General features: G+C 49.0%; 1 protein-coding gene across 1 annotated transcript in view; it reads left to right on the plus strand.

Annotated features, from left to right (window-relative positions):
* The window catches only part of FAM169B (Protein), a 78,576-nt gene extending 58,566 nt beyond the window's left edge, over window positions 1–20,010 (plus strand). The window contains exons 5-8 of the mRNA XM_024982267.2: window positions 8,791–8,973; window positions 11,045–11,179; window positions 15,236–15,335; window positions 16,808–20,010. Coding sequence (XP_024838035.2) covers window positions 8,791–8,973; window positions 11,045–11,179; window positions 15,236–15,335; window positions 16,808–16,856 — 467 coding nt within the window. The 3' untranslated portion in view covers window positions 16,857–20,010. The remainder of the gene's footprint in view (window positions 1–8,790; window positions 8,974–11,044; window positions 11,180–15,235; window positions 15,336–16,807) is intronic.
* Window positions 20,011–23,246: the final 3,236 nt, after the last annotated feature.

Here is a 23,246-nt window from a genome sequence, read left to right on the forward strand (position 1 = left end):
TCTTGTCCTCACAGAGGGTCTGCCTTCAGGTCCTCCCAAGCTGTTGATGGGAAAGCCCTCTTACTCTGGTGGTGTGTTTGCTCCCTGGGGTGGTAGTTTCACCCTGGATACCTTATTGATCATGTGTATCTCCCCCAGCACAGCCTTGGGAGTGAGAAGAGAAACCAGCTCCTCATGGGGATCTAGAGCAGTGGTCCCCAACCTTTCGGCACTACGTTTTGTGAAGATGGTTTTTCCGTGGACCGGGGTCGGGGGTTGGTTTTGGGATGATTCAAGGACATTATATTTATTTTGTACTTTATTTCTATTATTATTACATCAGCTCCACCTCAGATGACCGGGCATTAGATCCCAGAGTTTGAGGACCCCTGATCTAGAGTAACATTGTTTACCCTCTTGGGTTTGCTTTGTTAATATTTGTTTAAGCTTTTTTGTCTTATGTTCACGTATAGCTGTTATTTATTTAATTGTCCCATCTCTGTCTGCTTTTTGTTTTTGTTTTCTCTGAGAAGTTTACTCTGTACTCATAGACTGAGTTGGAGAATATTCTCCTCTCCTCTTCAGTGCTCTGGAAGGCTTTCCTGGAAAAGTTGGCAGAACTTCTCTCTAAAGTCACCTGATCTGGTGTGTTCAGTGTGGGAGGGCTACTGAGTTCAGATTTCCATGGTCATAGGACAGTTTAGCTTTTCTGTTTTTCCATGAGTCAGTTTTCGTGGGTTGTATTATCTTAGGTGGCTTCCCAGCCCAGGTGGTGCTAGTGGTAAAGAACCCACCTGCCCAGGCAGGAGACTAAGAGACGAGGGTTCGATCCCTGGGTCGGGAAGATCCGTGGAGGAGGGCATGGCAACCCACCCCACTATTCTTGCCTGGAGAATCCCATGGACAGAGGAGTCCATAGGGTCACACAGAGTTGGACCTGACTGAAGTGACTTAACATGCGTGCACACACACACACACCCTATCTTAGAAATTTGTCCTTTTCATCTGTTTTCAAATCTATATCAGTCTGCAGTTATTTATCATATTCTTCTACCTTTTAAATTTCTGCCACATTTTTAATGATATCTCTATGTTAATTCCTAATGTGCTTTATGAATTGTGTCCTCTTTCCTGCTTTAGCAACACTTGAATTTTTAAAAAAATGTTTTCTTTTTAATTAACTTCTATCCTTTTGTCTCCTTCCCTGTAATTTCTTTGCTCTGGGATCAATGCTCCCCATGAGCTGACAGGAGGCTGCTGGGCTGCTGGGCAGTTGTTACTGACAAAAAAGGAGCCAAGTCCCATGTTTTTAACCTTTCTTGGCCCTCTCAGCTGCCTTGTCTATAAAGTGGGGAGAGTGGGTGAGGTCATGGCTGGGGTTCCTACCAAGTGTTCTATGCTGTGTGGCAAGGTTTCCTTGGGTTTTATGTTCTGACTATGAGTGGAGTCCATCCGTGCGCAACCAGCTTACTGCCTCAGCCAGTACATAGCCAGGCTGTAATATTCTTACTAGAGTTAATTAATATTCTTATTTAAAGGCAAATCTGTTGGCTTTGGGAATGGAGATGGTTTTATTTGACCAGCATGAAGGCGTGATGAGCCTGCATCACGCCTTCCTGTTGGAGGGCTGGTGGAGTGTTCCCCTGCACTGCCCCAGATTTTTATTTTGGAATAGTTTTAGTTTTACAAAAGAGTTGCAAAGGTAAGGTAGACCATTATACCCTTCAGTCACCTTGACCTAATGTTAGCTTCTTTTATAACCATGACACAATGGTCAGGATGGAGAAACGAACATTGGCTGATTTTTCCAGCAGCGTTCTTCTCTTGTAGGATCTGACCTAGGATTCTTTGCTGCCTTTAATCTTCAGGTTATTTGGGACCATTTCTTGGTTTTCCTTGTCTTTCATGACCTGGACACTTTTGAGGAGTGCTGGTCTCTATAAATAGAGTTATGGAATGTCCATTAATGTAGGTTCATATGATATTTTCTTATGATTCACCCAGGTTTATGGATTTGGGGCACAGTGAAGTGCCCTTTTCCTCAGGTGCTCACATCAGGTGTGGGGGCCCAGGATGCCAACGTTACTACTGATGATATTCATCCTGATCACTCAAGGGGGTGTCTGTCCCTTTTCTATACTGTGAATTTATTATTTTTTCCTTTCCTTAATTGTATCTTTCTAATACAATTTATTATATCTTTTCAAGTCAATTTTATTAAAGTATAATTTTACATCTCATAAGAATTTCCAATGTTAAGCGTACCATTCAAAGATTTTTTTTAAGCAAATATAGGGAGTTGCATAACTGTCACCACAGTCCCGATTTTGGATATTTCCATCATCCCCCAAAGTTGCCTGTTGGCGTCAATCTCTTTCCATCTCAGCTCTGGGGAGCCACTGTTCTGCTCTCTGTCGCCATCAATTTGCCTTTCCTGGATGTTTCATATAAACGGAAAGATACAGTTTGTGGTCTTCTGCATCTGGCTTCTTTCACTTAGCTTGGTGTTTTTGAGGTTCATCTGCTGCTGCTGCTGCTTCTAAGTCGCATCAGTTATGTCTGACTCTGTGCGACCGCATAGACGGCAGCCCACCAGGCTTCCCCGTCCCTGGGACTCTCCAGGCAGGAATACTGGAGTGGGTTGCCATTTCCTTCTCCAATGCGTGAAAGTGAAAAGTGAAAAGTGAAAGTGAAGTCGCTCAGTTGTGCCCGATCCTTAGCGACCCCATGGACTGCAGCCTACCAAGCTCCTCCATCCATGGGATTTTCCAGGCAAGAGTACTGGAGTTGGTTGCCATTGCCTTCTCCGGAGGTTCATCTAAATTGTAGCAAATATTAGTATTTCATTCCTTTTTATTGCTAAGTAACGTTTCATGGTATGACTATACCACATTTTGTTTATGTATTTACCAGTATAGTTTCCAGTTTTGGGTATTATGAATAATGCTGGTATAAATATTCATATATCCATATTTGTATGGACATGCATTTGTTTCTCTTAAGTGGGATTCTAGAAGTAGAATCGGTGGATCATTTGGTTAGCATATGTTTTAATTTTTTAAGAAACTGCCAAATTATTTGACAAAGTTTCTATATCATTATTTATCCTCCCAGCAACATATGAGGCTTCTAATTTCTCCATGTCTTGTCAACACTTGCTTGTCCTTTTTAAAAAAAATTAATTTTAAAGGATAATTTACAATATTTGTGATGGTTTTTGTCATAAATCAATATGGATCAGTCACAGGTATACTGGTGTCCACCCCATCCTGAACCCCCTCCCACCTCTCTCCCCACTCCATCCTTCCAAGTTGTCCCAGAGCATGGCTTTGGGTGTCCTGCTTCATGCATCAAACTCGCACTGGTCATCTGTTTTATATGTGGTAATGTTTCAAGGCTTTTCTCTCAAATCATCCCATCCTCTCCTCTCACCAAGTCCAAACGTCTGTTCTTTACATCTGTGTCTCCTTTGTTGACCTGCATGTAGGATCGTTGGTACCATCTTTCTGGATTCCATATATATTGTTAATAAATGATATTTGTCTTTCTCTGACTTCACTCTGTATAATAGGCTCTAGGTTCACCCATCTCATTAGAACTGACTCAAGTACATTGATTATAGCCATTTAGTAAGTCAAAAGTGGCATTTCGTTGTGGTTTTAATTTACATTTTTAAATGACTAATATATTGAATATCTATTCATTGATTACTAATAATTTGTATATCTTCTTTGAAGAAATGTCTGTTCAGATCATCTGTCCATTTTTAATTGGTTGTTTATTTTCTTTTTGTTGAATCATAAGATTTCTTTATATAATCTGAATATGTCATTTATCAGGAATGTGATTTGCAAACATTTTCTTACAGTCGGTGGCTTGTCTTTTTATTTTTTTGGTAGTGTCTTTTGAAGCACAAAAGTTAATTTTAATGAAGTCAGATTTGCCAGTTGGTTGTGTTCATTAATGTCAAAACTAAGAACTTTTTGCCTAACCCAAGGTTATGAAGATTTTCTTCTAAAAGCTTTATAGCTCTAACACTTACATTATGTCTAGATACATCTTGAATTAATTTTTTATATGATGTGAAGTAAGGATCCAGTTTCATTTAAAAAATACCTTACACATTAAAAAATTCACATACTTTAATTTTTAGAACAGTTTTTAGGTTTATGGAAAAATTGAGCAGAAAGTACAGAGGGCTCCCATCCCCTTCCACACACACTGAGGATCCTCTCTTATTAACATAGTGCATTGTGTGGTACATTTGTTACACTTCATAAGCCAATATTGATGCATATATTAGTCCACTAGGGCTGCTGTAACAAAGCACCCACGTTGGGTGGCTTAGGCAATTAATTTTCACATGATTCTGGAAGCTGGAAGTACAAGGTCGAGGTGTAGGCAGGTTAGTTTCCCCCGAGGCCTGTGTTTTGTCTTGTGATGGCCATCTACTCACTGTATCGTCTCCTGGCTTTCCTCTGCATGTGCTCATTCTTTGGAACCCCTCTCGTGTCCAGATTTCCTCTTCTTATGAGGACACCAGCTGGCTTAGATTAGAGCCCATCTAAAGACCTCCTCTTGAGTTCATCACCTCTTAAAGGCCCTTTCTTCAAATACACTTGTATTCTGATGTACTGGGGGTTGGGGAGACACAAGTCAACCCATAAAGGATACATCATTATTAACTAAAGTCCATAGTTTACATTAGGGTTCATTCTTCATGTTATACATTCTGTGGGTTTTGACAGCTGTAGGGAGGCGTGTTCTATCATTGCAGCATTGTACAGAGTAGCTTCACTGCCCTAAAGATCCCATGATCCACCTATTCATCCCTTGCTCCTCCTACCCCTTGACAATCACTAATACTTTTATTGCCTTCATAATTTCACCTTTTCCAAAATATCATATAATTGTGTTAATAATTATATGGCCTGGGTCAGGAAGAGCCCCTGGAGACCAGGGACAGGGTCCCCACTCCAGGATTCTGGGGCTTCCCTGGTGGCTCAGATGGTAAAGAATCCACCTGCAATGCAGGAGACCTGGGTTCAATCCCCGGGTTGGGAAGATCCCCTGGAGGAGGGCATGGCAACCCACTCCAGTATTCTTGCCTGGAGAATCCCCATTGTCAGAGCAGCCTGGCAGCTACAGTGCATAGGGTCACAGAGAGTCGGACACGACTGAGTGACTAAGCACACAGCACATCCTTTGCAGACTGGCCTCTTTCACTTAGTGATATTCTGTAAGATTCTCCATTTCTTTTCAGGGCATGAAAGTGCATTTCTTTTCAGCACTGAATAATGTTCCATCATCTGGATGCACCATGGTTTATTTACCCACTCTCCCATTGAAGCATATTCGGTCGCTTCCAAGTTTATTTTTTATTTATTTGGCTGTGCTGGGTCTTAGTTGCAGCATGTGGGGTCTAGTTCCCTGATCAGGGATCGAACCTAAGCCCCCTGCATTGGGAACACAGAGTCTTAGCCACTGGACACTAGGGAAGTCCCATTTCCAAGTTTTGGTAGTTCTGAATATAGGTACCGTAAATATTTGTGTAGACATAAGTTTTTAACTCCTTCTGCTGCTGCTAAGTCGCTTCAGTCATGTCCGACTCTGTGTGACCCCAGAGATGACAGCCCACCAGGCTCCCCTGTCCCTGGGATTCTCCAGGCAAGAACACTGGAGTGGGTTGCCATTTCCTTCTTCAATGCATGAAAGTGAAAAGTGAAAGTGAAGTCGCTCAGTCATGTCCGACTCTTAGCGACCCCATGGACTGCAGCCTTCCAGGCTCCTCCATCCATGGGATTTTCCAGGCAAGAGTACTGGAGTGGGGTGCCATTACCTTCTCCATTAACTCCTTCAGGCACATATAAATGAGCACAATTGCTGGATCCTGTAGTAAGAGTGGGTTTAGTTTTATAAGACACCACCAACCTGTCATCAGAGTGGCTGTACCATTTGCATTCCCAACAGTGAAGGAGGGTTCCATTTGTTCCATATCCTCACCAGCATTTGGTGGTGTCAGTTTTCTGGATTTTGGCTGTTCTAAGTACGTAGTCGCATCTCAGTGGTTTTAAACTTGCATTTTCCTGATGACATATGATGTGGAACATCTTCTCATATGCTTACTTGCCATCTGCATAACTTCTTTGGTGAGATGTCTATTAAGGTCTTTGGCTCACTTTTTAATCAATTCTTTGTTTTTTTATTCTTGAGTCTTATGAGTTCTTTGTATATTTTGTATAATAGTTCTTTATCAGATATGTCTTTTGAAGATATTTGCCCCCCCCCCCCCTAATTTGTGGTGTCTCATTCTTTTGACAGTGTCCTTCACAGAGTAGAAACATTTGATTTTAATGAAATTGAGTTATCAATTGTTTTTCATGAATCATGCCTTTGATGCTGTAGGCACAAGTTCATTGCCAAGCCCAAGGTCATCTAGGTTTTCTCATATGCTATCTTCTAGGAGTTCTGCAGTTCTGCATTGTGCATTTGTGTCTGTGATCCATTTTCAGTTCATTTTATGAAGGGTTTCAGGTTGAGTCATGGTTTTGCGTGTGGACGTCCAACTGTTTGAGCATCGTTTCTTGAAAAGGACTGTTCTTCCACTATTGACTTTGCTTTCCTCCTTTGTCTGAGAGCAGTTGACTATTTGTGTGGGTCTAATTCTGGGCTTTGTTGTGTTCCAGCTTTATTTATTCATTTTTAATTAATTAATATTTGGCTTATGGATGTCCAGTCATACTACCACTATTTGTTGAAAAGACTATCTTTTCCCATATTGAGTTACCTTGGTATTTTATAGAAATTCAGAGCATAAGCGTTTACTTCTGGACCCGCCCTTCTGCTCCACTCATCTGTAGCTTACACTTGCCCCATTATCACACTGTCTGAGTACCTTGATTTTATAAGAAGCTTTGAAATTGGGTAGTGTAAAGCCTCCAACTTCATTTTTCTCCTTCCTCCCCACCCCAAACTCTTTTGTTTATCCTAGAGACCCATTTCATGTGAATTTTACTACCAGCTTGTCAATTTCCACAAAAAAAGCCTGCTGGGATTTTGCTAGAACTAAACTTACAGATCTATTTGGGAAGAATGGCCAACGTAATTGAGTCATCCAGTCCTTGAACATGGAATTTCTCTTCATTGATTTAGACCTTCTTTAATTTCTCTCAACAATGTTTTGCTGTCTTCAGTAATTAAGGCTCATGCTTCCTTTGTTAAACATATTGAGTATTTACTTCTCTTTTAATGCTGTTGTGAGTGGAGTTGTATCTTTATGTAATTTTAAGCATTCCTAGCTTTGGAGGACTTTGCTATTTGGGGAACATTGTTCTCATCATCTGTAAAAGTTGGAAGTTATATAATTCCAACCAAGTTGGTCCTGTCATTTCAGGTACATTGAGGGTAAAGCACAAATACTTAATAATTACCATCTCAAGTGACTTGGGGGTTGCTTGTTGGTCGTAGATTATTTATTCATTCATTTTGGGCACAAAACCAGCTATTTATTTAGCTCGCATTTTGGTTGGTGATTTTGGTGAGGCAGAGCTGGGTGCTCTTCTGCCCTAAGCTGGGTTGGCCTATGTGTCTGCAGTCGCCTGATCGGCTGTTTCTTAGGACCAGCTAGATGTTGGCTGGCACCATGAGGGTGCCCAGGCCTGTTTCTTGCATGGTGGCAGGCTAGCCCAGGTTTGTTCTCGTGTGAGGGGTAGAGATCTGAGAGAATGGAGAGGCCCTGGACCCCAGCAGGCCTGGGCTCAGAGCTGGTGTGCTCTTGCCAGCTTCCTTCTGTTGCTCAGAGTGAGTCACCAGTGAGCCAGATTGAAGGGGAGAGGAGATAAACCCCGTCTCTTGATGGGAGAAGCTCAGAATCACATGCAGAGGTGTGTGGATATAGAAAGGGGAATAACTGTGTCCATTTTTGCAAACAGTTCACTGTAAGAGTGTGTACTTCTGTAATTCAGCCTGGCTAATTCGACTCTTTGTTTGTTTGTTTCTTTGGGAAATTACTTACCTTTGAATTTTTTGCAGGCACAAAGACCACCTCTTCCAATAGGCGCTGAGTAGGTGACATGTTTCTTTTCTTAGATTCTGGGACATTCAGAGCACAAGCAACCGGGTAGTTGGGAAGTGAGGAAGGTGATGTAGTCGGGTGCACGTGGCATTTTTAGCTTAGGGTGACAATGGACGTGACTGACTGCACGGACATATTCCTGTTGCAGAAACAGCAACTGTACTGGTATTAGTTCTGGTTGCAGTGAAGTTAAATCGGTGTGGGAAAGTGGGGGAGGGGCCAGCTGAAGCCTGTCTTGCTCTGCAGTAGCAGTTCACTCATGTTCCATGGAAAACAGGACTTGGTCTGTTTGTGGTAAACGTGCTTTGCCATAATCGGCCAAGGTGAACTCTGTACCCTGGAGCAAGTCCTAGCCCATTTCCCTGGGTTCAGGGGGAACTCTGATGTTGCCCAGATGCTCCTCCTTGGCTTTGGGGGGTCTCTGAACTGTGTTCAGTGAGGGAGGGGTGTGAGGACTCTGTGTGCATCGTGGCCTCACCCTGCCTAGTCCCCTGAGTTTGCTGTGATTTCAGGGCGATAGCCGAGTGGCCTTGCTCGCAGCAGTTGAGAGTGTCTGGGCTGCCAGTCAGCTGAGGAGTGGGTGGTTTCGAGTGATCTGCTGTCTCGTCTTCGGGCGTTTAGTTTGTGAGGCTGGCGCTGCTTCCAGGGGTACCAGGGACCTGGCCAAGTGGGGTCCCGCTGGGTCCCGGCAGGCTGGTCCAGGCGGGGGACCACGCGTGTCTCTTGCCTTCCCACAGGCAGCCTGTGCGGTGACAGCACGGGTACCTGCTACCTCCTGCCGGTCTTCGACACCGTGTTTGTCCGGAGGCGCCACCGCCGGCGGGGCCTGGGGCTAACCATGCTGCAGGACTTCTGCCAGACATTCCGAGAGGATGAGGCCCTGGGTGTCAGCTGGCCTATCTCGCCCGCCATGTACCAAGGTGATGGCTGCATCGGGGAGGGGCATCTGGGGAGTGGGATGCATAACTCCCGTGTGTTCCAGATGATTCTGGGGGGGGAGGTCCCTTGGAAGCTCTGGCACCATGACGGGCCTGTGGGTTTTCTCTTCCTTCTGAGAAACCTCCCGTTGCTTCAGCACTGAGACCGCAAGCTTGATCACAAGGGGCAAACTTTGTCCGGCCCCTGAGAAAGAGCTAGATTTAGAAAATAATAAAAACCAAACCAACCCAGCGTCAGAGAGAAGCAGAATGCAGGGAACTTACACTCTGTTGACAGCTGCTGTCGGGTCTCAGTGGGCCTTTGCTCTCTCCTGAGAAGATGGTAATCATCACTCTGCCCTTCCAGCCAGGAGCCCCAGGGGGACCAGGAGCTGAGGGAAGCGTGCTCTGAGCCCTCCCCAGGTTCCCCTGGGGAGGAGCAGGCTTCAGAGGACAGGGGCCACACTGCAAAGACCCTCCCATGGCCTGTATCTCCACCTGGCAGGGATGGAAGCTCTGACGGTGCTGACTGCGAATCATACTCGGGGTCTCATTTGCTTCTGCGTCGCCCTCGCTGTGCCTGGGCTTGGGGGTGAGCAGGCAGTGTGTAGACAGAGCAGCAGCTGGAGGCCCAGGCCGGCTGCTCCACGCCTCCCTGACCGCCTTTTATCGCTACAGTCCTGGCCTTGGAATGGCCCAGAGGGCCCGCTGCCCAGGGCCCCATGCTTTAGCACCCTGTCGAGGCTGAACCTCTGTCCATGCCATGAGGAAAGTGGGCCCAAGGGGATGTTCTCAGCCGGGTCCAGGCCACTCCTAAACCAGCTCAGGCTACTGGAACCCGAGGATTCTTGCCCGGGGCTGTCGAGGGCCCGAGTGGATGCCATCTTGGGCCTGTGCACCTAAGGCGGACCGTAACACCCATCTGCACGTCCTTATTCTGGTGGGGTGTCATGGAGCATGGGTGTGGGGTCCACGTTCGTATGTCCAGTGTGTGTGGGGAGCTGGACGGGGAGGAGAGGGTGGGCTGCCAGCTGGGGGCCAGCTCGCTTGGCACTGCCACCTTCAAGTGCAAAACACCCAGGAGTCTAAGAATTCTAAATTTAAAACTGGCTTTTCCTCTTGTTGAGGAGTTACATTTGTCAAGACAGGAGAGCAGGGCTACCTATCTAGCATTCGACCAGCTTGGCTTCCACCTTCTTAGCATCACGCCCTCTGGGTTCCATCTGCGCTCTTGCCAGGGCCTGATGCAGCCCCCCGTGCTGGCTGAACTGGGGCCCTGCCATGTGGAAATGCTCACCCCGTGAATGTGGCATAGACATCTACAACCTTGAGGGGTTTGGAGTCCGGACGTCTGTGGATGAGTGGGAAGGGTCCCTGGGAGAGGAGGGCTGCGGGGCTCAGAGGCAGGGACGGTGTCTGCAGAGGGGACTGGGTGGGTGATGTTATGGGGCTGAATAGGGTCCCCCCCAAAGTCTAACCCCCAGGGTGACTGTATGTGGAGATGGAGTCCCTCAGTCGTGTCCGCCTCTTTGTGACCGCATGGACTGAAGCACTCCAGGCTCCCTCGTCCTCCACTGTCTCCTGGGGTTTGCCCACACTCATGTGCATTGTGTCAGTGATGCCAGGAGCTATAAGGAGGTGATTAAGGTTGGATGAGGTCCTAAGGGGGGCCATGATCCAACAGGACAAGTAAGAGGAGGCCCCCGTAAGAAGAGGAGATAGGGCCCAGTGGGTACAGAAGGGAGATGGGGAGAAGACACAGTCAGAAGAACCATCTCCAAGCCAAAAAGGGAGGTCTCAGGAGAAGGCAAGCCTGCTGACGCCTTGATCTCAAACTTCCAGCCCAGAGCTATGAGAAGACAACTGTCAGTGGTTTAAGACTACCCCACCCCCACCCCCCGGGCGAGTGGTGTTTCACTGTGGCCCCCGAGCAGGCTGGACGGGGTGGGTAAAGGTGGGAGGCAGGGGAGGGGCACAGAGGGGTCAGAGAGCTGGGGGTGGGCCGGGCGGGGGACACAGGGGAGGGTGGGCACGGTCAGCGGCCCCCCTGACTGCTCTGTGCACCTCCCCCCAGTCTGCAGGAAGTTCCTGGCGGCCCACCCAGCTGAGCGGGGACGCCTGTGGGAGGTGGAGCCCCCCGGAGCCTGGGGCCAGCGAGACAACATCTGGCTGAAGGTTCAGCTTCAACAGTCAAGACTTCATCTGGACTGTGAGTGGGGTGGAGCCGTGCCCTGTGGGCTGATCGCTTCTAGGGTCGGTTCGGATGAGTCTGCCGGGGAGACCATCTCTGTAGCTGTTGCAGGGACAAAGGAGAGAGCGAGCACCGGGTGGTGGCATCCTGGCCTGCTGCCGCCTCCCTTCCTGAAGGAGCCACACCTTCCAGACCCTCTTGCTCAAATATTAGCTCTCCCTCAGTGTAGCCGGATCAGATTCCCCGGGGAGTCAGGGTCCCCGTGTTCCGATTGGAAGGATCAGGGAAGTCTGCAGGAAGGTGCTTTGGAGACGCCGGTTGCCGCAGGCGGAGTGCGTCATCTGTGAAGATTCTGAGGCACACAGAGGTTCTCGGGGCAGCAGACTCTGCCCCTCTTCCGCCGGGAGGGCTCACGCGGGCAGCGGCCCACGTTCTGTGTCTGTGAGGCCTGCCTCGCGCTGGGTGGTGGACAGCCCTGTTAGGGACACACCTGCCGCCTCCAACAAGCGTGCAGCGGGTTTGGTGGCGGATGGCGTCTGTGCCCAGGTGGGGGGTCTCAGGTGGGGAGGCTGATGCCCCCAGGCCGGGTCTCAGCGGCAGCTGGGGCTCAGGGCTGCAGTGGGGTGTCGGGGGGTCTAACTGTTCAGATTCACCGGCCGCAGTGAAGGCGTGGCTCCTCCTGGTCCCCAGCCCCCTTCAGCGTCTGTGCCAGCCCCGCGGCTGTGGGCAGCTTGTTAGGGATGGGCATGCTGGGTGCCAGGCCTTCTCTTCCCCCGGGAGATGGATTCCCCTGAGGTGGAGACCGGGGAGAGCACCGGGGAGCTCATTGATGACAACAGCGATAGGTTTTGCTCCTCGGCTGCCTTTGGGCCAGGAGGCTTAATGGGTCTTTGCAGGAATTAATGGGGTGGCCGGGCACCTGGGGAGGAGGCCGCAGCAGGGCCGTGACTGCGATTCTAATGAGGTGGTTAAGTGACTTGCCCTGCGGGGCTCAGTCAGAGATGAAGGGAAGCCCACCTGGTCCTGAGCGCTTGGCCAGGCGGCCGTGGGGCTTCACAAATGAGCCTGCAGCCTCCACGCAGGCCCGGCCCTGCGGCTTGGACACTGCAGCTCCTTGGCTGAAAATGGGGGGGAAAAAGGTGGGGGGCTGCCCTTCAGAATGCGGAAATAGCAGGGGCTGGAGGGGGTTGGCAGGGGAGGACATTGTCGCATAACTGGGGAGATGGTTTCCTCTGAGGAGAACTCCACTGGGGGTTATTTTGAGAGCTGAGTAAGCTGGTGTGGTCTGGTCAGGGGAAGCGAGCTAGGATTCCAATGCCAACCCTGACACTGTAGCTCACTCCGAGATGCACCAACTCTCTCCTTAAAACGGGAAATGAACTTTCACAGAGAATGTTCTAGAAACATGCTGGAGTCCCTTGAAGGAAGAAGGGCCATGCTTATAATTAGGGTTATAATTAGATTACAGAAACTGTAATTTTTTAAAAAAACTCTAAATTATGGTCTTTTCACTCCCTGTGTAAATCATGGTTAGTTCCCAGTTTCACCTACACCTCCTGTCTCCCCCAGGGCCAGCAGTCAGGATTTTAATTCACTGGCCAAGGTTTTCCGCCAACCAGCTTCATCTTGTAACAATTTTGTCAGTTAGCGCTGACACGCAGGTTTTTTCCAGGTTGGCGAGTGGGGGCCACAGATGCAGTCACAGATTAGCCCAGATGCTTGGAGTTTCTCAATTTTTAGTCTGTTTCTCTCCTCACAGAAATCAGCCCATGTTAGCCCACTGGGGTTTCCCAACCAGCACCAAGACTGCACCCAAACAGTGCAGGTTCTGGAAACTTCTCTTCCCTGGAAATCTCATGAGACCATTTATTTTTAGTTTTTAATTATTCTTAGGGTCACTTTCTTTATTTGTTCTTCTTTTCAACTTCTATCTTTTGTGCCTTCATTCCTGACTATTATTTAGGAGGTCTCCCACAGTTTCATGGACCATAGGAATAGAACTTTAGCAAGAAGCCCGGTGGGGCCATGGCTTTTTACATTCTAAGGAAGGCGTAGACATTTTACAACATTCCACAACATCCCAGTGGGAAATTAACTTCTGCTCCTTTCAGATGTTTTAAAATCTATTTTTGAAGCTGTGTTGGGGCTTTTAGAGTTTGCATGGTCCTGACTGTTGATAACATCTGTGGCTTATAAAGGCCCTGAAAATATTTTCAGGGTTATGCAGACCTTTTGAGAGAAGGAGTTGGTGAGAAACTTTTTCTTTCTACACTCAGTTACAGATGAAGCCTTTGAAACTTGACCAATAGGATCAGAATTCTGTCTTATGTGACTTCCCTGAAAGCCTACACATGCCTACGTTTCTTTCCTGGAGAAGAAGAAACTGAACACATCAACAGTTTTTTTTTTTTTTTTTTTTTAAGAAAAAAAAGTTGCTGGAGGCAGGAAGTAATTACACACAGATTAATTTTTTTTTTCATTTTTAGGTTATATTTTTGCTTTCTTTTTCCAGGTGAATTTTTAGTACATTCAATTGTCATCCTCAGGGGAAAAACATTATTTTTTTTCTATTTATATGTAATTTTTAAGCTGGAGGGAATGGACATTAAGAGATGTGAAATATTTGCGCTGAGGAGGTGGGGGCATTTTTCTAAAAGCCTGATGCTTTGCAGACTGCAGCTGTAACTTGTTCCAGCTTGTTCCGGAGCATCCGACATTACATGGAGCATGTTTATGGGGGAGAGCTATGCTGAGAGGAACAAAGGGCAGAACCGCCGCATTGGAAGGGCTTTTTGGGCTATCGCTGCTCTTTGAAAGGTTGTGTGGCTCCCTCTAGCGGCCACTGTTATCGTCTGCAGCCCCAGACGGTAATGGGTAGGCTTCTGCCTTCGCCCTGTGTGGCTGTTTCTGTTTCTCATCCTTGTGGGTCCAAATTAGTGCATTCATGAATAATAATAAAAAAGTATTGCACTTTCATTGCCTAGGAATAAAATGCAAGTGAAAGTTTGAAACCTATTGGCATACTTTCACCCATAACACTGGAGAAGGAAATGGCAACCCACTGCAGTGTTCTTGCCTGGAGAATCCATGGACAGAGGAGCCTGGAGGGCTACAGTCCATGGGATTGCAAAAAGTCAGACATGACTGAAGCGACTTAGCACACACACGCACGTGTCCATAACACGTGAAAAACAAAGGTTCACACACCAGGAAAGGAAGAAGATGTGTGATGAATGATCTACTTCATTCCCTCATCCAGCTGATCACTGTTAACGGAGCATTTCTCAACATTTCTTACTGTCCAGGTGATCAGGATACAGTAGTGAGCAAGGCTGGTTTTTGTGAAGGAAAGTACATGGGCAATTAGTACTGTGTTGTATAAAATCCTTACATATCACAGAGAGCTAATGAGGGCTGGTGTTTTTAAATGCTTATAATTAAAATTTCCCAAACCAAATTTTGGTCATTTATGATGTCTGGAAATGAAACTGTACATATTTATTTATATAGGTAAAATGTAGTACATGTATTCTTTATTTGAAAAATGCGATTTGTCTTTTCAGCTCAAATAGAAAACTGCCCATTCTTTGCCTAAGGTATCTGAACCCCCCACCACACCTTCACATATGGATTTTGAGGTGTTGGGAGGTTATACAGTAGGATAAGAAAGTTACCCCCTTCCAAGTTGGTGCTTGTTTGGTAGGATGCAGAGGGAGGCTAAATTAGCATGTCTCTCTTGTGAGTAGGAATTCCAATGCGCAAAGGGGAGGGCTGAGGAATAGAAGGGGAAATATGACTCCAAATAATGCCTGAACAGCTGGGAGAATAGATCTAAATTCCAGCTCAGAAATGCTTGAGTAGAGGTGCTCTCCCAACAACCTGGCAGGTGTTCCTGTCCTAGGAGGGCACGTAGCAAATGTCAGGGTGAAGATCAAAAAGGATGGAACTGGGTTGTGGGGAACCACGCTTTACATGATCATAAGGGGTCCCCCTTCTATTAGTAATCGTTTGTCTGTCTGCTCCCTTGAGAGTCACTCCATTTGCTGACCTCACTCTCTTGCTTGGGGAGGGCAGCTCACCCAGGACATTCCAAGGAGGCCGTGGCTACTCGTGGGCAGACTTCTCAGGATGATGGACCCGGGCTCTCCCATAACGGAGAAGACCACAAGGCACGGTAACAAATGGGTGTCATTCTAGGGCTGGTCCTGGGGCCGTGCTCGCACAGCCTCCTGAACACCTCTGCTCTGGGCTCCTCTGCAGCAGTGGGCCCTTGATTTATGCTCAGAATCTCTGAGCTGTGGTGGATGGAAACACCATTGCAATCAGAGTTTTCGTGGCCCTCTTCTCTAAGCTTGACAAGCTCCAACGAAGCCAAGACTAAACAGAAAACACATGGGAATCAGCTGTAACTTTACATTGTTAAATAAATATGGAAAAATCTGAATTTCAAATTCTGCGATGGACCAGTGTCTTTCAGGCAGAACAAATGTGTTTTTCTTTCCTCCCCTGCTCCTCCAGTCCACATGCTCCTGCTCGGTCACTTCAGTCGTGTCTGACTCTTTGTGACCCTGTGGACTGCAGCCCGCCAGGCTCCTCTGTCCATGGGATTCTCCAGACAAGAATACTGGAGTGGTTGCCCTGCCCTCCTCCAGGGGATCTTCCCAACCCAGGGATCGAACCCTCATCTCCTGTGTCTGCTACATTGCAGGCGGGTTCTTTACTGCTGAGTCCAGATGCTAGAAAATGAAATAGGGCATGAGGTTATGAGATGGTCCAGAGTGATGGTAGATAGAACCGTGGGCAAGGTTGGGCTTCTGGATATTTCTTGGTGGCCTGCTGCCACTCAGTATTTTGTAAGATTTTGGAGAGATATGATTCCATGAGCATTTTCCTGAGGCCACGCCAGACACTTGTCCTCATAAGGTGATTGCACTGACATCCATTCGCTGGCATAGAAGGGCCTCTGCTCTTGAATCCCTGGAGAAGTGATAACAATGTTAAACTCCAAAACTGACAATTGCATGTTGTGGGGAGTGCTGCTTATCTTGCAAAGTAGGTGGTTCTGGGATAGAAGACTCAACATCAAAGGCAGAAAATATCCCAGAAACTGCTGGATTGTCTTGGGAAATCTGCCTGGTGTCTGACATCAATTCTTGTCCTCTGGCAGAGAAGGGCCTTCATGTTCCTTGAGTTGCAGTGGAAAGATGGGCTGGCTTAGGACCCTCTCAGGCTACTGAGCCGAGTGTGTGCTGTGCCTCTTCGCTGATCTCTGCCTCTCCTTTTCAACCTTGAAGACCATTAGAGAAAGCAGGAGGTGTTCAGGGTGCCCCGGACATGCCCATGGGCATTCATGTCTGGGGACATCTGCATTTTCCAAATTTTGAAATAGAATTTCCTTAGCCTCGTTCTTTCTTTGATCTCCCCTGGCCAAGACTTCATGCCCTACCAGTAAATACATTCCCATCAGTAAATCTGCACACGGAGCATCTTACATACAAAACATAAGACGGCCCACCCAGTGGCTGGCCTGGTGTTTGAACCTGGCTTGCCCACTCTGAGTTTGCAGTGCAGGCGCTGCCAGGCCAGGACCCCAATAGGGCTTTCAGCATTAACTGAGACGCTCTGTTGCTTCTCTTCTGGTTTTAGGAGAGGATCAGCAGAGACCGGGAGCAGACCGATGGTGACCACGCAGTGAAGGCAGCAGCGGGGTGGCTTGCGCGAGCCTGCTGGGCGGGGCAGGAGGGGCGGACAGTGGCAGGTGCTGGGCTGCCCGGGGGGCCAGCATGCAGCCCCGCCCCTGACCCCCGCAGGCTGAGCTGACCCTGGGGAGGCCAGCCCCGTCCCTGACCCCCAAGAGGCTGGCCCCCTGCTCTGAACCCTGGGAGATCAGCCCTGCCTCTGACCCCCGCAGGCTGAGCTGACCCTGGGGAGGCTGGCCCCACCCCTCACCCCCGGGAGATTGACCCTGCCTCTGACCCCCGCAGGCTGAGCTGACCCTGGGGAGGCCGGCCCCGTCCCTGACCCCCGGGAGGCTGGCCCCTGCCTCTGAACCCCGGGAGATCGGCCCTGCCTCTGACCCCCGCAGGCCGAGCTGACCCTGGGGAGGCCGGCCCCATCCCTGACCCCCGGGAGGCTGGCCCCTGCCTCTGACCCCTGGGAGATCGGCCCTGCCTCTGACCCCTGCAGGCTGAGCTGACCCTGGGGAGGCTGGCCCTGCCCTCAGGGTTGGAGCGCTGCTGTCCCTCTAGCCTCCTGTCACGGGGCACTGCCCCATGTCTCTGCTGTGCTGTCCTTTGAGGGACAAACGACCACACAGACCTCCCTACACCAGGCTTGATGTGTGAGCTCAGGTGATGCCAAGTCTGAGAAGCGCTGCAGTGAATACCAAAGTCCTGTTGGGGACAAGTGACTATATTCCTGCTTGAGCTTCAGAAGCCTGTTCGTTAAGCCTAATGGGGTTTCTCTAGCTCAGGATGAGTTGGTGAAGACTGCCCCAGGCCCCTGTGACCGGACCCTCTTGCCTTAGCACCAGGAAGCACTGCAGCAATCCCCTGGGGGTTCGCCCACCACAGCCCTGCTGTAATGGCGAGACACCGGACACCAGAGAGCTTTCTGAGGAGATGCTTTTCTTTCTAGAGAAGATTCAGCCCCACTGGCCGCTCTCCAAGATCAGGCCCAGGCCGCCTGGTGCACCTGGACCTCCAGCCCCGGTCTGGCCTGTGCGGGAGGTGCTCAGGGCAGGCTCCAGGCAGCCTGCTTCTGCTTTGCAGGGGAAGTTCCTGGGGATTTTTGGGCCAGTGGCCCTTCTGGAGTGACAGTGCCTGCAGTGGTCAGGCTTGTGCTAAGGAAGGTGACCATCAAGGTGCCGGCCTGGCCCGCTTGGGACAGCAGGCTCCCCTCTCTGCATACCTGCCCAACCCTGCTCAGGGCAGTTCCCAGGTGCTGTTGGGGATCCCGCCCCTGGACCCCAGGGAGGACAGGCGAGCTTGCCCTGGCCATGCTGCTGGTGGTTCACAGGTTGTGGCGCAGTCCAGCAGCCCCATGAGGCCCCAGAGCCTGTCTTCTGAGTGTGGGGTGGACTTTCCATGCGTTGGCCTGGCCTCACCCGGGGTCAGTAGAATTCTTTCCAGGGCAGGCCAGTCAGCTGTCTTGGGGTGGGTGAGCTGAGTGCTGCCCTGACTTCTGGGGGCGTGTCCGTCTGATCATATCACTGGTGACCCCCACCCCCTTGGCTTAAGACCGTCTTTGCAGCACCCGGGGCCGTCACAGAAGCCCACCGGCCTGCGTCATCTCTGTGCTTGCCCTCCCCTCCTTCTATCTCCAGGGCCTCCCATCTTCAGACGCACAAGGGTTTTATTTAGGGTCTGCCAAGGGTCTATGCTTCCCCTCTCTCACCACTCCTTCCTGCACACAGATACACACACATATACACACGCACATCAGTCAGGCTCCTTCCTGCACACACACACACGCACACACATGCATGCACACACATCAGTCAGGCTCCCTCCTGCACACATGTCTGCTCTCAGCTCAGGCATCCCCCCTAACCGTGGCCTCCACGCCCTGGTCTCTGCTGGGCCTCCCTGAGCCTCCACTAGGGTCAGCCCAGGGTGGGTTGAGTTGTCCCTCCTGTCCGCAGTATCAGGGCAGAGCTGGACCTCTGTAACTGGGGCAGGGGGAGTGGATGGTCACAGGTCTCCTCGGGAGGGAGGGGTGACACTTTCCTTCTGTTCCTCTGTTGCTGGACCCTCAAGAGGTGGGCAGAGGGACAGTTTCGGTTTTTTAGGGACACAGGGAAGCTCATCCTGGAGCCTGACGTTGGGAAGGAGACCCCTGGTGCTGAGTGCTGGCGAGATTCCGACCTGCTGCTTCCTGAGTGATCTGAGGATGTGTGGGGTGGGATGTGGTACTTATTACTCACTCATGTGTCTGTCCGTCCGTCTGTTCATCCCTGCACCCTCCCATCCATCTCCCTGGCCCTCTTGCTCTCTCCCTCAATTTCTCCACTCATCTGCTCACCCGCCCATTGACCCCGCCACCCTCCTGCCTGTCCACCCGCCATCTCTTCATGTCTGTCCATCCATCCACCCATGGTCCATCCGTCCTGTTGTGTCAGGAGCCGTGTTAGACATTACTGACAAAATGGAGGCACGGCCCCAACCCCTTCTCCTCATCCCGCAGGCACAGTCCCGGGATGAAGGAGTTAGGTCTTGTGATTCTGACTTGTTCTTTCCTTTCTTTGGTTGAGTTGGCTGGAAAGAATGTTAAGGTGCTCACTGTTCTTGAGGGAAGCATGAGAAAGCACAAAGCCTTCTGTAGTTGTGCCCAGAGAATAATCCATAAAGTTAACCATTGACATTTGTTCAAGGATCTTTACAAAGAACGTTCCAGGATGAGCACATAGGCCGCAGCTTGAGGCCATGGGAAGGACTGTTATCCGAGACCTGTTTGTGAGGGGAATGTTTATGGCAAAGGAAGTTTGCTGAGCTTAGGGTTTAGGAATAATTAAGAATAGCTAGAAGACTTTTTAGGAGATAGTGAGCTTAGGATGCTAGGGGCAAACAGGATTTAGAAAGATAAGAAATAAACTGAGGAATGTGGCATGAGTTACAATGTAATCACAAGTTAAGTATAGGATGCATAAGAGGAAGTAGATAATAGATAGTAAAGCGGATTCTGAGAGAATCACTGAAACAGGAACTCTGTTTGAAGGGCAACAATGATTTCTGGAGACAATAAATCTGGGTCGGGGGGAACTGAAAATGTCAAACCTCTGAACTAATGCTTTTGTCAAAGTATAAAAGAAAACCTGAAGCTTGAAATAAACATGTAGTCCCGCACCTTGAGTCAGAGGCTATATCATTCTTTGCCGACACGGCTCATCCCTTCAGGCTGATTCTCTGGCTGCTGGAGCTGGACTCTGGCACTGTTGTACAGCACACATTCAGTGTGTGTGCTCAGGGCCAACCCTGCATCTTACAGAGAAGTGGGGCATGGTCCCTGGACCTAAGGAAACCGTTCTCTGAAAGCATCCTTCCTGGAGTCTCCAGTGCGCATGTCTCTTTTATACCATTGGGAAGAGAGAGGAGGCCAGCTGCGTAGAAGCAGAGCTTAGGGCTCCATGCGGAGATGCCAGAAGCCACCCACAGGGCATGTGGGGTCTCTGGAAGGAGGCACAGCCATCCAGGGGTCTCGGGTGTGCAGCCGAGGGGCTGCTGTGAGTGACGGCGGATGGACCCTCCCACACGCGTCGATGTGAGCTGTGAACATTGCACTGTTTGAGATCAATCATCGGTGCTTTGTGTTTACCTGGAAATTAACTGATCAAAGTGGCTCAGGGGTTTGATAAAGTTACTACTCAATAAAGGAATCCTCCCAAGGAAGGAAAACCCATCTGTTAATTCAGTTGAAGACATACAAATGAACTGCATGAGAGGGACCCGTGATGGGCTCAGAGCAGCCGCTCCCTGGAAGTGCATGGCCCTGTTGGTGAGGGGCTGTGTGCAGGAATCCTTCCATGTGACAGGCGTGCACGAGTATCAGTGAGGCGGTGTGCATGGGGTGTTGTTTTATTAAACCACCATTTAAAATATATTATTTAGTTCTCCATGTTCTTGCATGTTATTATATAACAGCTCATAGAGATCTAATTTACAGTCCATAAACTTTATTTCATTTAAAGCATATACTGCCATGTTTCAGTATGTTTACAGAGTGGTGCACCCATCATCGCAACCAATTCCTCAAAAAGAAACCCTGTACCTGTGAGCAGTCTCTCCCTTTCCACCCCTGCCCAGCCCAAGACAACCATGAACCTACCCTCTCACTGTAGAGTTGCCGTGTGGACACTCTGTACACGTGGGCTCATACAATGTGTGGTCATTTGCACCTGTTATTTAAGCATAATTTTTAAGGTTCGCTCATGTTGTAGCGTGCATCACTTCATTTCTTTTTATAGCTGAAGAATGTAAGTCTGGATACAATTGTTTTATCACACATATCATTTACAAATATTTTTGCTCATTCTGTGGCTGTCTTTTCACTTTCTTGGTGGTGTCATTTGAAGCACAGCATGTCGAATTTTGATGAAGTCCAGTTGTCTGTTTTTCCTTGGGTTACTTTTGGTGTGGCAGTACTAATGGTTGTGTTTTATAAACATGTGTCCTTTTATTCCCGTCTAATGGCAGATATTGGGGAGAAAGTTATTTGACTCTACAATGAATATAGAAAAATCCGCAGAGGAGCCATTACTTGGAAGAAAGCTGTCCTGAGATCCCAGACTCACACCGTGAGATCCAGAAATCCCACTCTTGGTATATACCCAAGGGAGCTGAAGGCAACTGTCCACACAAAAACTTGTACACACATGTTCATAGCAGCATTGCTGATAATAATAAAAATTGGAAATCAATTCAAAATCCCTCACTTGGTAGAGGGATAGACAAGACGTGGTATATCCATGCGGTGGAATATTCTTCAGCTATAAAAAGGGATGGAGTGGTAATGCATACTACAGATGAACCTTAGCAGCATACTCAGCGAGGAAGACCAGATGCAAGGGGGGAGGAGCGTGCTGGGGACCCAGGGTCCCGCGGAAGCTCACCTCGGGGGTGCAGGGTCCAGCCGTGGTCGTGACACTTGTTGCTGCACACTGGACCTCAGCTGGACTTTCGTTTTCAGCCACCTCGGCATTGGGCATCTTGTTCCAGAAGGTCTTTGGGAACAAGCCCTTTGGGATGAGGGATGAATGAATCCAGCAGGCTGGGTGGGAGGCCAACATATTGTCAGATGGTTTCTAGAATCCCTGTTTTCCATGAGAAAGAATGTAAAATTTCTGATTTTGATTTAGTTCTCTTTCTGAGGAGAAGATGGTCAGCAGCTGGAAGTTCTGGAGGGGGCGCTGAATTTCCACGTCGAGAAGCAGTGACATCCTGCAGCCGCTTCCCTGTCTCTGCCTCTGTGTCTCTCACCCCTCACAGGGCACAGAATATCGCCACAGCCATGCCGGGGAAGGGGAGCCGGGACACATGGACACGGTCACGTGAGGCCCACAGGCCCAGCGCCCAGCCAGACAGTGAGGAGCGGGGTCTCTGTCACTGTCAGCATCGAAGGAGACAATCAGAAAGAGTAGTTTCTTTTCCTGTCAGAGAAACCCTGTAAATGGCCACCACAGTAGAAAGGCTGCCATGAGCGTGTGTTAATACTTACTGGCTTATCTGATGGAGCCCCCCTTTCTACCAAGCAAAAGTCACCTTCAGACTTGCTAGAAGGCAGTCTCTGCACCAGGTACCCCGTTGTGCTGGGAGTTTTTACTTTTGTTTCAGGTTCGAAGGAGTTGTTAACACAGGAAACCACTCGTTATGCACAAATAAGCAATTTCAATATTTAATAGAGAATTGTCTAAGTTACTTTCACTCTACCATCATTAAAAGAAAAGAGAGGTAGAAACAGTGGAGGAGAGTAAGAGCACGTACGTCGCTGAGCTGGGCTGACTGGCATCAGGATTCCGGCAGTGCTGGGAAGTCTCGTGTGACAGCGGTCTGGAGTCCCTAGTGGGGGAAGGTCCTAGGCAGTGTGTCCAGCCCAGGGGCAAGCCTTCACACTGCAGTTTTGGGGTTCCTGCTTATAATCCTTGGCCCCAAACTGATATCATCTTCAGTTTGTGAGCAAAACTGCAGCTCTTGTTCCACTTTAACTTTTTTTTTTTTTTACAATGCTTGTGAGTGATGAGATTTTCCAGACCCCCAGGGGATTGGCCAGACCCTCAGTGCTCAGGAGAATTCCAAGTCTCACTCCCTCTCTTATCGATAGTGCCTCTCAGCTTACTGGGATCAACTGGTGTGCTTGTTGTGGGCAGGCATGAAGTCAGGGCGGTGTCCAGGCAGGTCAAAGCAAGGTCAGAGGCCTGCTCTCTCTCTTGTCTCTGAAGCCCGAATAAGACTACTTCCCTTCTGGTTTCCCGAACAGGCTCTTGACAGCATGTGGGCAGGCTGCAAATCTTGTGGGCTCTCTTGGCCTTGGCTGTCCATAGCCTGAGGCAGCTCTTGGTTGCTGTACAGGGCAGACTCTGAGCAGATGGAAC

The sequence above is a fragment of the Bos taurus genome, chromosome 21 (genome assembly GCF_002263795.3).
Source record: "Bos taurus isolate L1 Dominette 01449 registration number 42190680 breed Hereford chromosome 21, ARS-UCD2.0, whole genome shotgun sequence".
In the NCBI taxonomy this organism is placed as follows: Eukaryota; Metazoa; Chordata; class Mammalia; order Artiodactyla; family Bovidae; genus Bos; species Bos taurus.